A 13,804-nucleotide genomic window follows, 5' to 3' on the forward strand; every position below is an offset into this window, starting at 1 on the left:
ATGAGTGTTAAAATAATAGAATCCAAATAATAAGCTATAAGCAACATGTAAGTTTTTTGTCTGAACTTTTCATTTCATTCAGATCTAATTTATACTATTGTAGTATAATTATAGGTACAATGAGACATATAAATACTGTCACATGTTCAGCATAATAAAATAGCCTAGGATTTGATGAGACACGTAATGTAAATTCAAGACAAGTTGTCTTGTCAAATCAAAGCAGCTCCTCATATAAAACACCACATCATGATTTAGTTGCTATGTTCTTATATGCTGCAGTTAATATTTAACTGGACAGTGTTCTTGGATCTTTTTCAGGGTTCAGCTGATCCTTTAAACAGTGCATTCCACCTGACGTACAACATGGTATTGAACTTGCTTCGAGTAGAGGAGATTAACCCTGAATACATGTTAGAAAAATCCTTCTATCAGTTCCAACATTACAGAACTATTCCAGAAATAGTAGAAAGTAAGTATTACTGTATGTTGTACTCAGAAGAGTCAGTATGAAAGATGCTGCACTGTGAGACTCGGTAGTTACACTTCATTACGCTTGTAAGAGTTTATACGTGTGTGGTTCTTGTCTTCCCTCCGAGCAGTTGCCACTGCACCATTTGCTATTATGTTATAGTTTCAGGAAGAGTAATTTCATCTTTTTCTTAGGACCTGTATGGACATGCACTGTCAATCTACAAAGAGAGCTTTCCTCTCTGAATTAAACAAGAGTGGTTGTCACACTGCTAAACTGTAGGACAGGAAAAAGGAAAAAAAAAAACCCAATTCTTGGGGCTTGTTGGAGGTGCAGAGAGGAAACGTCTTAATAATTTTTGATGTGCAGAAGTTAGCTAAAAGACATGTAATTTTAATATCTCATTATAATCTCTAAAAAGAGTTCAGGCACACTGCATGCAGAGTAATATAGAAAAAAATGCTTAATTAAAATACAAAGCAAAATTCAGAGGACTGAAACATTATTTGCACTCCACTGAGTAACTAAATTTTGAGCCATGATCTTTAAATAGTCTGTTTTCATGAGCCAAAGTCAATTTCCAAAGATCTCAGCCAGTGTTTGAGAGTGAGGCCTCTTTCAAAACTAAACCCAGAAGAATCTTAAGAACGTGAGAGGTAACTACTTCTTTTGCTACTGATGAATGAGGAATTCTTCTGTTCATTTGTTAATTGAATATTAAGAGAGATGATATGTGTCTGCATGTAGCTTACAGGGTGAGGGGTTCAATTCCCTTTGCAGAATTTTTGTTAGTTTCTAGGTGCAGTATTTAAGACAGTAGCAGTCAAATGCAGTATGTATTTCCTGAAAACCTCCCTGTTCCATTGGCATGCTTAGATCTTCATTCTGGCATTCCAGCATTGCTGTTAAATTGAGAAATGGAGCCAGAGAACATTTTTCATGTTTTTTGGACATTTTTTGTTTAGGCAGCATACTGGCCGTTAGAATTTTGTAATTGCTTCAGCCACAGTTAAAAACACAAAGGAGAGAAATAGTTGTTTAGGTCAAGGAGGAAATTATGCCATGAGCATGGATTGCTAGCTTTTTTCCTTAAAAAATTGACAGCTGAAAATAGAGAGCACTTCTCTGAGCTGTCCCTCAAGTCCCAGTGAAGTGGGATTTCTGAGTCCACGTGTATGCGTTCAAATAGCATGCAGGAGGGCGAGTTGGTAAAAAAGAGATCTTTATAATGTATCCTTTGTGTATGTTCACTAGTGGTATTACCCTTGTGACAGATTGAAGCATGTTGCTTACAATAAAAGCACCTGATAATAAGGTGTAAAAATGTCAGAGGAAGAAAATACTGATTTCCAACTGATGAAATTGGAGCCTAAAGCAGGTTAGGAAGAACATCTAACAACTTCCCTCTTGTTGGAAGACATCTTGTTAGAAGAGATCTTTTAGGAATCTTATTTTCATAGGAGGAGGTAGAAGATCACTGGTAGGCAGTGAACACCCTCCTAGAAATCACAGCAAGTTTTTGTGGGACTTCTGTGTAACCCTAAATTAGTGATTCCTGGACAGTTGTGGGTCTAGCCTTCTTTGTTTTCTCAAGCTTGTTTATTTTTTTAAAAATATTTTTTAGTATTTTTAATTTCCTATAAATAAAATTTAATTGATACATTTATAGATTTCTAGCTTTCTCAAGAATGGATTATTGTAAATAGGAAATTAATGCCAAAAATGGTGACAAAATACTAGTTATGTAGATCTGAAAGTGAAGCGTTGATTTCTAAATCTGTGAAGTTACTAATTTCCATGAGATTTTATATTTTATTATAGGAGTGAATAATTTGGAAGCACAGTACAACAAAATAGCAATTCCCAATGAAGAAAACGTGACCATATATTACAAAATCCGACAGCAGCTTGCAAAACTGGGTAAAGAGATTGAAGAATATGTTCACAAACCAAAGTATTGCCTGCCCTTTCTACAGCCAGGAAGACTGGTAAAGGTAATTTGATTTTTCTTTTGTTTTGTTTTCAAATCTCTACCTATCCATAAAATTTGTCTCTGCTAGTTGAACATCTTTAAAAATTGCATGCATCGCACTAAGGAACAATTTGACTTCCATTATGTTTCTTAAACTTCTAACGATGAATAAAAGAAATACTGTTTTCATGATGAATAATAGTTCATGAGTGCTGTTGTAAATATCAGAAATATAAAAAGATATGATTGCTAGGATGTGATTATACATGGGTTACATTACAATATCTTTAATGTTTTCAGGTGAAGAATGAAGGTGACGACTTTGGATGGGGAGTGGTTGTTAATTTCTCTAAGAAATCAAATGTTAAGGTAAAATATACATTATCTCCATTAGGAAAATATATACCTTACTGCTTTTTCTGAAAGTAAGATAAAACTCCTATTTTCTTTCTAGTTTTCAAAGGGAAAAAAATTATCCTTTCACCTCAAATTTGCAAAAAGCTGAAGTGAAAGTATAAAGAAAAAAATATGGAAGGTGGGACAAACTCTAAGTCCCGTGTTTATTTTTTAACTTTTGGCATATTTATGGAGGAAATGCTTGTTTGTGTCTGGGATAAGTAGTTCAAAAGTGCACTTGGCACTACAAATATTTCAAACTATTTAGTTTGTTTCTGAGGCATCCCCAACAGTGCTGCGCTAAGCTGTTCATGGAAAAGAGACCATCTTCTCTACTCAGAAAATCTATAGAAGCTGTAAGAGAAGGGTTGAGAGCATAGGGAGACTGACATTTGGCTCTGTGTAGAAGGTTATCTTAAACTGGGGAATTGTGTCTTGAGTCCTAAGCTAGCGCATGAGATGTGGGATTGCTTGTCCCCTGAGACATTCCTGTAGAGTTGAGGGTTGGAAAGTTAAAATACAGAGAGCAAAACAATAGAAATGGTTTCGGGGAAATGTGGAAGAAAATACAGAGGGCAGTGATGTGATGCAATATAAACCAGATTTGTACCTCCTTCCACAAATCTATTTTTATAGTTGTTCTCCACATACCCCTAGAGATGATGTTTTGGTCTCCCTTTCAGAAATGTTTCGACAGGCTACTCTGCTGGCTGAATTAAAACCTACGTTTAAAGTGTGTTTTTCTTGGTATCATTTTTGTTGTAATTTTGGCAGGCACCGGCATTAATTACTAGGTCTAAATGAGAAGTTGTCTTTATCAAGTTCTGGTGATGCCTGTACATAGTGGCACCTTTTGGTGCTTTTCTAATGTATATTCATTGAAGAGGAAATCATAGAATCATAAAATGGTTAGAGTTGAAAGGGACCTCAAAGATCATCTAGTTCAAGATGTGTGCATACAGAACTTATTAAAAGCGGCTTGGTTTTGTTTTTCCATCTTCCTTTTGAAAGTCACATTTCTTTCTTTTTCAAGTTGGAAAACTGGACTGTTAACTGCTATTGCTTAACCTTTTGCTTCTAGACCGTTTTTCAGAGAGCCACATGAGCAGTAAAACAGATTTCCCCTTCACCCTAGCCGTGTATGTAAAACTGCCATTTTCTGTGTCACTGGAGGCATTTCCTCTATCCGTGTCATATTTTATCTGTAGATATATTTGCCTTCCCTATCTGGCCTATCTTTCTGTTGTACAGAGCCTTTAGATTTGAAGGTTAGCTTTGAAATGAGTGCCTGTTCTTCAGGAGATGGCTCTGGCTCTGTCAGCACTTTTTTCATTAGGTCATTCTAGCAGCTGGGTTGAATTTTTCCTTCTGAGTTCTGTGGAAAGAATGACAAAAGGTGCTGAAAATTACCAAACAGACTTAAAGCTATGTAGCTTTTAAAATCGGTATGGAAAGACTGGTTTCTATGAGCAGAGGCAAAACAAATGACTGAAAGAAGCTGTTATTTACCCATTTTAATGTGTCTGTTGAATGCATTTTTATCCTGGGATACAGATGCATTTCCCCATTACTGTTTAATGCAGTAGTATACTTACTTAGTGTTATCTCACTGTTATGCCGTGTCTTTAAACCTTCATCCACTTCTAAGCTGTGACAGTTTGTTGGATTTGCTTTCAGATGCAATGTTGAATTCAGCCTATATTACTAGTCTTTCTTTAGTTGTAAATTTTTTTTCACTGTATCATAGTTTCTTATTAACTCCTTTTTCTGGTGAGGAATTTTATGTAATTAAGATTGACATTTAGGGTTACACTGTGTATTTCACTGAGTAATTCTCTTTGTTCATAGCAATGTGAAAGCAAAAGCATGCGTCATTGTCAGTTATGTTCATTGTTAATTATATTTAGTTGTTTTTCCAGCATAATTTCACAGCACAGTGTTCCACAATTTGAGAGTGCAAGTAGCACTTCATCCTGAATTACAGTAGACAGAAGAATTTCTTTCAAGCAGTGGTGCTTACTGTATATTGTACAGTATAGTAGGCAACAAAGTAACTGTTTGTTTTGGAATTAATTAAAAAAAAAATCCAAATATTTTAGAGTAAGAAATTTTATTTCCACTAGATTATACCAGCAGTATGCTAGTCTTACTGTTTTGCTGTTTATAGTCCATATTGTCATCTGATCCCTGATCTTTAGACATCAAATTTTTTAACAGTTACCGATATTAAAATTTGAGATGCTGTGATTTGGTCTTCCTTATTTAGATTATTATAATCCTTATATATTAAACTTAAATTTATGTACTTATCTGTTCATGTTTATAATGTTTACTTCATAAACATTGGTTTTAGTGCTGTGTCATGGTCATTGAATTTACAGTGAGTCTGATGTTATTAATCTGGGAATCTGAGTTTGTTATCTGTGCCATATTTCTTTATTCGCAGATATAATCAGCTGTCTTACCTTGTTTTGTTTCCAGGCACATGAAGATATAGATGTTTCAGGGCAGATCTTAAATCCTTAGAATTGATCTAGTCATGCGATGTTCTGCCAAAGAGTGCAGAATTTTATCCTTGAAGTGTGTGAATTGATGCAGCAGGAATCAAAGGATCATTCGAACTTGATATGACAGAGGTGTCTGTGACTAACAAATTTTTACAGAGTGTGGTAGTCTCCTTTTACTCTTGCATATAAAACCATGCCTGTTCCCGTTCAAGGGTTTAGTACCTAAAATGTTGTAGGAAACCTACTGAAGGAAACAGTACACATTCAAAAAGCAGTTCTAGATTAAAGTCACGTCTGGTCAGCATTGTCTAAAAGCCATTGGTATATGTAAACCCATAGAGAGAAATATTCAACAAGTCAAAATGCCAGGTCCTTCACCTGGGTCGGGCCAATCCTAGGCACAAATACAAACTGGGCACAGAGTGGGTTGAGAGTAGCCCTGAAGAGAAGGATTTGGGGGTGTTTATAGATGAGAAGCTCAACATGAGCCGGCAGTGCGCTCATGCGGCCCAGAAGGCCAACCACATCCTGGGATGTATCAAGAGAAGCGTGGTCAGCAGGTCAGGAGAGGTGATTCTCCCTCTCTACTCTGCTCTTGTGAGACCCCACCTTGAATACTGCGTCCACCAGAAGGACAACCACAGAAACCACGTGGCCAATTCAGCTAAGTCTAAGTTCACATCCTAAAGGGAGTTGTGGACCCTCTGTCCCAGCCATGCTCCCCCTCCAGCCTGTTGTGCTCCTACACAGTGGCAGAACATGAGAAGCTGTGAGGTCCTTGATGTCTCAGTGCCAACTATAGACATCAGTGCACAATCATCATTCTTCTTAGAGTGCATCCCAGACTAAACCCAAAACACAGAGCCCTTCTAGATGCTCGAGAGAGAAACTAGCTCTGTGCCAGTCAAAACCAGGACAGTTTACAATACGGTTACTGATAGAAATCTTTTTTCTCTCATGATTTTCTAGACATCTCCAATTCTATAGCATATATGTGCAGCTATGAGTTTAGTCTCTTCTTCGTTCAAGTCAGCATTATGTTTTCCATGGTTTTGACTGGATACTGATTTTGGTATATATGGATATTATTTTAAAATTCTAGTTCAGGGAACAGCATTAATACGGGTCTTGTACATTGCTGTGAGTGCTTTCTGCAAATGTAGGATGGAATTCAAAGGAACAGTTTCTTCCGCAGCAAGTAATTGTGTTTCTTGAAGAAACTACGTCTCTTGTGGAACGGGGTAACTCTTTTCTTTCTGTGTAGTTTACTATGGCAGTTTCTTGTAGTATTTCTGAGAATCTCTTATCATTTCTAGTTGGTTCCATCCTGCTTTGCATGCAGTGAAAGAAAATAGTATGTTTTCCATTTGTAACAAAAAATATTGCCCAATAAAACTGAACTAAGTTAACAAAAAATTTTGAAAAGACTATTCTCTCTGTCTCTCTCTCCTGTACCTGGAAGCAGAGAAGCTTGCACATAGTATTTTAAAAGATGATGCCTGCCTTCAGTGTTAAGCCCATAATTTAGTTCTGTTCAAAGTCATAAAAATATATGCTTATAGTAGGAGTGTATTCAAGCAGCTTAGTGCATATTGATCCAGTCAAATAACTAACGTCAGGGTTTTTTAAAGCAGTGTATAATAAAGGTTACGGCTTTGTGAACAACAGTCTTTAACCACCATATCTGCATGTTTGTGTTCTTTAAATGAGTGTCAGATGGTAAGTGTGCAGTTTGGGGTGTGTAACAATGTGGCCTGCAAGATGCTGGAGGTAGACTTCAGGCTATGCTGGAGAGGGAGGATGGGGAAAGGGTAATTTTTTCAAGTGTGTTTTTCTATATGAGGGATCTTTCAATCAATATGGATTCAGTAGTTTTTAGAACATACTGCATCACTGAGCTGATGCTCTGTGAGGCGCAGGAGCTCATTTCATACCTTAAATATTGAATAAAATCATGCTTTTTCCTTCCATTCTTGCTGATATTTTAAAGTAACTATTATGAACCTGTTTTTTCTGTGCCCTCAACAGCCAAATTCTGGTGAATTGGACCCGTTATACGTAGTTGAAGTGCTACTGCACTGCAGCAAAGAGAGTTTGAAAAATTCTGCTACTGAGGCTGCAAAGCCAGCCAGACCTGATGAGAAAGGAGAGATGCAGGTTTGTTGCATATGTTTATTCTCAATAGTTCCTTATAAATGTTCTCAAAGATTCTATTTCCAGAGCATTTGCAAACTGTGGTAGAAGACAGATTGATGCATTAAGGAAGAGAAGGGAGCTGTACACTTAACTTTACTTTCATAAACAGTTGCTGAAGAGGTGAAACTGAAATTTCAGGTGTGAACAAAATAGTTCAGTGAATTTGTTACCATATAAGAAGTGCTTAGAAACTCAATTACTTTTGTGTTGCATTTCAAATCGGTAGATGAAAGTCAACAGCAGTAATGTAAACAAAGTTATGAAAATGACCTACGTATTTGGTAAAATCTGCAGATAAGTGTCTATCAGCTGTTTTTTTCTTGGATAATTCTGCAGGATTTTGTGGGTTGTGTGCATTTGTTCTACTAGATTGGAGAATTTAGTTAGTATTTTTATAATCCGTGAGTAATAAAGTTTAGCAATGCTGTTTGGCAGGTACTTTTCTTAGCAGTAGATTCTGTCTCTGGGAACAGATTTTTTTTTTTTTGATTTCTTTTTCAGACCACGTCAGCTTTGCGAGACTCTCTCATTCTGAAAGTAAATTGAAATTTTTAGTGAAAGCATTTGCATTATTTAAAACTTTCGGTTGGAAACCCTGTATCAAGACAAACAATTACAATTTTCAGATCAGAGACAGTTGTTTAATTTGTCCGCATGTTTTTTTTTTTCACAAAGGTCATATGAAGCTTGAGATACCATATTGATTCTTTATGGTGTCTTCATGGTTTCGATACTTACTAACTCTCTATTGTTAGCATTCCTAGTTAAGAATATGACAATAATTTTTCTGGTTTGGATCATAAGAGGTATTCCAGTAGATAAGAGGCAAGGTAATAGAAAAATTGAACAAAAAAAAAATGTTCCACTTGTAGTCTTTCCAGATTTAACCGAATACAGAATTTTCCCATGCAGACAAACTTCCTTTTCTTCTTTTTTAATGCTTTATCTCATTATCCACATTTTCCTGCTTCATGATGATCCTTTACCTACTGCTGTGTCCTTGCGTACTCAGTTTTCCTTTTCCTTTGTAAAGTTTTGCTATGGAACAGTAATAATAAATACATTTTTTACTGATTTGTCAGTTACTGCGCTCTCTTTGATAGGTTGTTCCTGTTCTGGTGCATCTTCTCTCGGCTATCAGCAGTGTCCGGCTTTACATACCAAAAGACCTGAGGCCTATTGACAACAGGCAAAGCGTGTTAAAATCTATACAAGTAAGTTACACTAGATTGTGTAAGCTCTCTGCTCTCATTAGTGAGGTGAAGTCCTTGATGTCTCAGCACCAACTGTAAACTTTCTTCTCTTAACAGATCTCAGTCTAAAACCAAAACACTGAGCTCTTAAAACTGCTAAAAGGAAAAACTAACTCTGTCCCAGTCAAAACTGGGACACGCTTCAACCCACAACAACTTGTTCTAAAGAAATTTGTCTAAAATTTGTGTCGCATCTTTCAGCCTTATTCATAAAAGGGGTTGGAAGCCATGATGTATGTCAGTTGTTTCTCCTTGTCAACAGTCATTTTAAACTGATTTTGAAAACTGCTGAAACATCACATAACAAACTTACGCTACTGCCCTCTGTGTCCCTATGGTTGTGCCAGCAGATTTGTAGAATTATTTATTTTACTGTTACTACTCTTGGGGGAAAAAAAAAAATATTTTTTCCATTTTAGGAAGTACAGAAGCGCTTTCCCGATGGAGTACCATTACTAGACCCTATTGATGACATGGGCATCAAAGATCAAGGACTTAAAAAAGTAATCCAAAAAGTAGAGGCGTTTGAGCACAGGATGTATTCACATGCTCTTCACAATGATCCCAACTTGGAAATGGTATACAAACTTTGTGAAAAAAAAACACAGGTAAAAATACAAACCAAAACACGATATCTGTATTTAGCTGAAGAGAGAGACACTGATAGTTCCCTTCTTGCTTACTTTTCTTTTTGTTTGCACGGCCCAAATAATCCTTTTTAAATACACTGATATTATTGAATCCCGCTCACAAACTGGCAGTCCGTGGTATGCATTAATTGATACAGATGGGAAGTAAATCTGAATAGAAGACTTCAGAAAAGGTCATCAGGGATGAGAAGATTACAGAGGTGTCACTAGAGCTTTTTTCACTGAACAGGCATAGCATAATACAACGTAGGTAAAGTCTTCACAGATAATTGAAAGAGATAATTTTTAATATGCTTGTGCAGAGCTTAGTTGAATGGATGGGTCCTGTTAGCTTGCAGAGTGTACCATAAAAATCATTGTGCTGCTGCTTCCTGAGCTGGCTCCCAGGCTGGAAACAATACGCTTATTTATTTTGTATGGAGTCGTACCCTGCTAGACCAAACCTCGTTGTGCACAAAACCAGCTCTCGTGTTCCTCGGCTGCTCCAGAAAACAGATTCTCCAGGAGTCACTTCACAGAAGTGAAGTGGTTCTGGAATGGGCAGCACAACATTATATGTGGTGAGACTTGATGGACCAAGCAGAGTTGTGCAAGGGTGTCTGCACTGTACGCCCGCTGTCAAGATGCTGACGGTGACTGTGATAAACTACAGGACACTGGAGAAGCTCTAATAGCAGGAAATAATGCCTGTGGGTTACATTTGATTGAGTAGTTGGTCAGCTGAGAATTAGTACAGGTCTCAGAAGATGAGTGCTCATTTCTCAACCAAAGATTTCTACTGTGATTTTTTTTGGTGTGGGCTGGTTGGGTTTTTTCCCTGCTCTGGGTAAACAGCTTAACTTCCCAAACTTGCCAGAGTTTCCTATGCGTAAATGGAGCCAGTTTGGTTTTTTTTTAATTTGTTTTCAACCTTTCTCTTAGTAAAGTTAGATGAGTCAGTGTCAACTAGTATGTCCACATACCGTCATTCTGAGCCTTCATGTAAATTAAATTATGTCTTTAAAGCAGTAGCATCTGTTAAACCAGCAACGTGTAATTTCTCTCGTGACCTCCCAGATTGCTGCAGATATTAAAGCAGCAAAGCGAGAACTGAAAAAAGCCCGAACTGTCTTACAAATGGATGAACTCAAATGCCGCAAACGTGTTTTGAGAAGACTTGGGTTTGCCACGTCTTCAGATGTTATTGAGATGAAAGGACGGGTTGCTTGTGAAATCAGCAGGTAATTAGTTTCTATGCAAAGTGATTATTGCTGAAATTAGAATGTCATATTTATATTTTAAAGTTCTGAGACCATTAGAAGAAAGATTCTTCAGAGATTATTTGATGTATGTCGTAAAGGGAATATACTGATTAAAGCAGTAAAGATAGCAACTTAAGGACTAAATACAATAGATTTTAAAACTAAAACGTGGACATGAAAATGCCAAAATGATGGCTATTTTCTTACACAGCTTAGGCAATAGTGTGTATTTTCATTTAATATTGTACATTACTTGAGAGTATGGTCTCAGTTTCTGTGGTTCCATTTCCCAGGACTCTTAGCACAGAGTCACTCACAGACAAGGTGTACAGGCAATTGTCAGCAATTACCAGTCGCTGACAAGTTTGGAATAGAGCTTAATTGCTTCCATAGGGCTGTTGGAACAAATCTATGGAAGGGATGCATTTTACTGTAATACATGTAGCAGGTACATACATATTGAAACATACTGTAAAGATTGTGTGATAAACTTGAAAACTTAAGGTGTAGTCTTACACAAACATCTATTTGATGTTTTATCCAAATAGTATGTTTGGATGTTGTATCCATATCATGCACTTGATTTTATAATTCATGATTAAGTCTTTATTCTACAAGTAAATTGAAGCAAGTTTGCTCCTTGTTTCATTATCTGGGAAGTAACCAGTTGAATCTTTTTAGAGCAGCAGTAGTACCAATTTTAGTCGTTTTCATGAGTTGCCTAACTCTCTGATTCTTTTCATTCTCTGGATGTCCTGTCTGATAAAAACTGACTAAAGCAACTGCTAATACTAACTTTTATGAACTATCAGGAGAGATTTTTTTGTAGTTCAGTAAGAGCTTTTAGTTTCTTTAAAATACTGTCTCATGCTCTTATTAACTAGCATCCCCCTTAAAAAGCTAATATATTAGAATTTGGTGTTCCTGTAAGAAAAATTAGGGCCCTATTGCTTCTTATCTATATTGAGTTGCTTCACAAAACAGATTAATAGTACTTAATTTAATACATTTCAGTAAGCCTTTTCCCTAAGCTGCCTTCTCTTTATTTTAGTGCTGATGAACTACTCCTGACAGAAATGATGTTCAATGGTCTCTTCAATGACTTATCTGCAGAACAGGCAACTGCACTACTAAGCTGCTTTGTATTCCAAGAGAACGTGAGTTACTTCTTCAAGTCATGAATTTTAGACATTCCTGTCTACCAAAAGTATTGTTTATAATTTAGTTCTAGAAATTGTTCATAACAGTAGGAGCCATTGCATGTTTTTGATGCTTTCCTAGGGTGTTTGACATGAACTCCCACTGAACTTTCCAAAAGCATTTCAGCTTCAGTTGTAAAGTATCTTTACTCATGAGTGACTTGCCAAAGGTTGTGTGAAATTGCAGTCCTTGTAATGAATCTACAAAACTGTTTCCTCATACAATGAAGCAATATTAATAGGTTGTCAGCATATGTGCTTGTATTAATGTATGTGTCCACACGCATGCTTGTAACTTAAAATGCAGAATGATTATTTCAAAAAAGAAGCTTAACAATATATGCTCCTACACTGCAGGGTGTGAGGATATCTTTAATTCTGAGACGTGTTATTTGGGTAGTACCCTTGACCTTTTGATAGAAATAGCAGTACCACATGGAACTGATACCAGAAGAGCTGTTAGAAACAGACTGTATGTTATTAAAAGCAAAAACATGGGCATTTAATATCAGATGCTGTTTTTTCCTCACCTGCAAGCTGTATAGGTGTTTAGCATCATTAGGAAAATACGGTAAAAATAAATTTCCATATGAAATATTACTGCAGATAGCTAGGAAGATGTATCACTCTGATTGATTTTAAATGTGGAAAGCACATTAGCAGCAGATGCTACTGAATTACTTTTGTCAGTAGAAGGGATGAGCCATTGTCAGTTAGAATATTAGGTTAGGTCTAAATAGGTAGGACATAAAAATGTTGCTGTATTTGAATAGGCAAATTTTCAGAGGTAAACACTGATGTTTAAGTTACTAGAAGCATTTGCTTTTTATATTGTTAAAGAAAAGCTTGTGAGAGTTAAAGTAGTGAACGATCATAAGTTCAGCAGTTCAAAACTATGTAACAGCTGAATAGCAGGAATTTAGAAAGTGTTCAGAAAGCAAGTTATTTTTTTCCATACTGTTAGCATACTGTACAGAAAGATTTCATTTTCTGATTTAGTTTGAGGAAAAAGTACTTGGGGAATTTGGTAAATTTTAGTGTTTGATAACAGCTTTGAGAAGTCCTTGGAATAATTTAGCACACATTGAACCTCTATTTTTGTATTTAATTTGATGTACAGCAAATGTATGAGAGTGCATGAGATTACTTAATGTCTTCTTTTTCAGTCCAGCGAAATGCCAAAATTGACAGAGCAGTTGGCAGGGCCACTTCGTCAAATGCAGGTAATCTGTCCATTACAAATCTGTCTGAGCTCAGTGTCTGTGTTAACATGGGTAAAGTGTATGAGTAAAGTATAATAAATGCATGGTGAAGACTTGATTTTTGGATCATCACTGGGTTTGGCTGGCCCTGGATCTGGTTTTGCAGTGTGTAATGGTGGATTATCTTTTTTGCAAGAAATCTTTATGCTAATTTAGAACATGCCTTTAATGACTTCTATAAGCCTGCTTATGACATTGTGAGCTGCTAGTGCAGGCAGACTTAATGTAAACAGTGGTTTACTTTCTGATTCTGAATAATTTCACACTAAAAGACAAACCTCACCCTGTATGCAGTACTTAATAATATGCAAGCCTTTCTATTGTTTAAACACTTGATCCGTTTAAGTGTATTATAAATTTAAAATACTTTATTTTAAAGGAGTGTGCAAAAAGAATCGCCAAGGTGTCGGCAGAAGCAAAACTGGAAATTGATGAAGAAAATTACTTAAATTCTTTCAGACCCAACCTAATGGATGTTGTGTATACATGGGCAAACGGAGCTAACTTTGCTCACATCTGTAAAATGACTGATGTCTTTGAAGGTATGTTAATCGTTTCTTCCTCAGGAGGTGTGAGATAGTAATTCCATAACATGGAATGGTAATTCTGAATAACATAATAGATCACAAAACATATTAACTCAGATGCATTCAAGT

General features: G+C 36.4%; 1 protein-coding gene across 2 annotated transcripts in view; it reads left to right on the forward strand.

Annotated features, from left to right (window-relative positions):
* Nucleotides 1–13,804, forward strand: part of MTREX (Mtr4 exosome RNA helicase) — a 50,030-nt gene that overhangs the window by 31,681 nt on the left and 4,545 nt on the right. Inside the window, exons 16-25 of one of the 2 annotated variants that reach the window (XM_086628909.1) lie at nucleotides 322–472; nucleotides 2,294–2,466; nucleotides 2,745–2,813; nucleotides 7,376–7,504; nucleotides 8,647–8,757; nucleotides 9,216–9,404; nucleotides 10,503–10,666; nucleotides 11,739–11,844; nucleotides 13,053–13,109; nucleotides 13,528–13,690. In XM_086628909.1, coding sequence (XP_086485035.1) covers nucleotides 322–472; nucleotides 2,294–2,466; nucleotides 2,745–2,813; nucleotides 7,376–7,504; nucleotides 8,647–8,757; nucleotides 9,216–9,404; nucleotides 10,503–10,666; nucleotides 11,739–11,844; nucleotides 13,053–13,109; nucleotides 13,528–13,690 — 1,312 coding nt within the window. The remainder of the gene's footprint in view (nucleotides 1–321; nucleotides 473–2,293; nucleotides 2,467–2,744; nucleotides 2,814–7,375; nucleotides 7,505–8,646; nucleotides 8,758–9,215; nucleotides 9,405–10,502; nucleotides 10,667–11,738; nucleotides 11,845–13,052; nucleotides 13,110–13,527; nucleotides 13,691–13,804) is intronic. The other variant, XM_086628910.1, reaches the window with a different exon arrangement.

Source organism: Tauraco erythrolophus, chromosome Z (genome assembly GCF_009769465.1).
Source record: "Tauraco erythrolophus isolate bTauEry1 chromosome Z, bTauEry1.pri, whole genome shotgun sequence".
In the NCBI taxonomy this organism is placed as follows: domain Eukaryota; kingdom Metazoa; phylum Chordata; class Aves; order Musophagiformes; family Musophagidae; genus Tauraco; species Tauraco erythrolophus.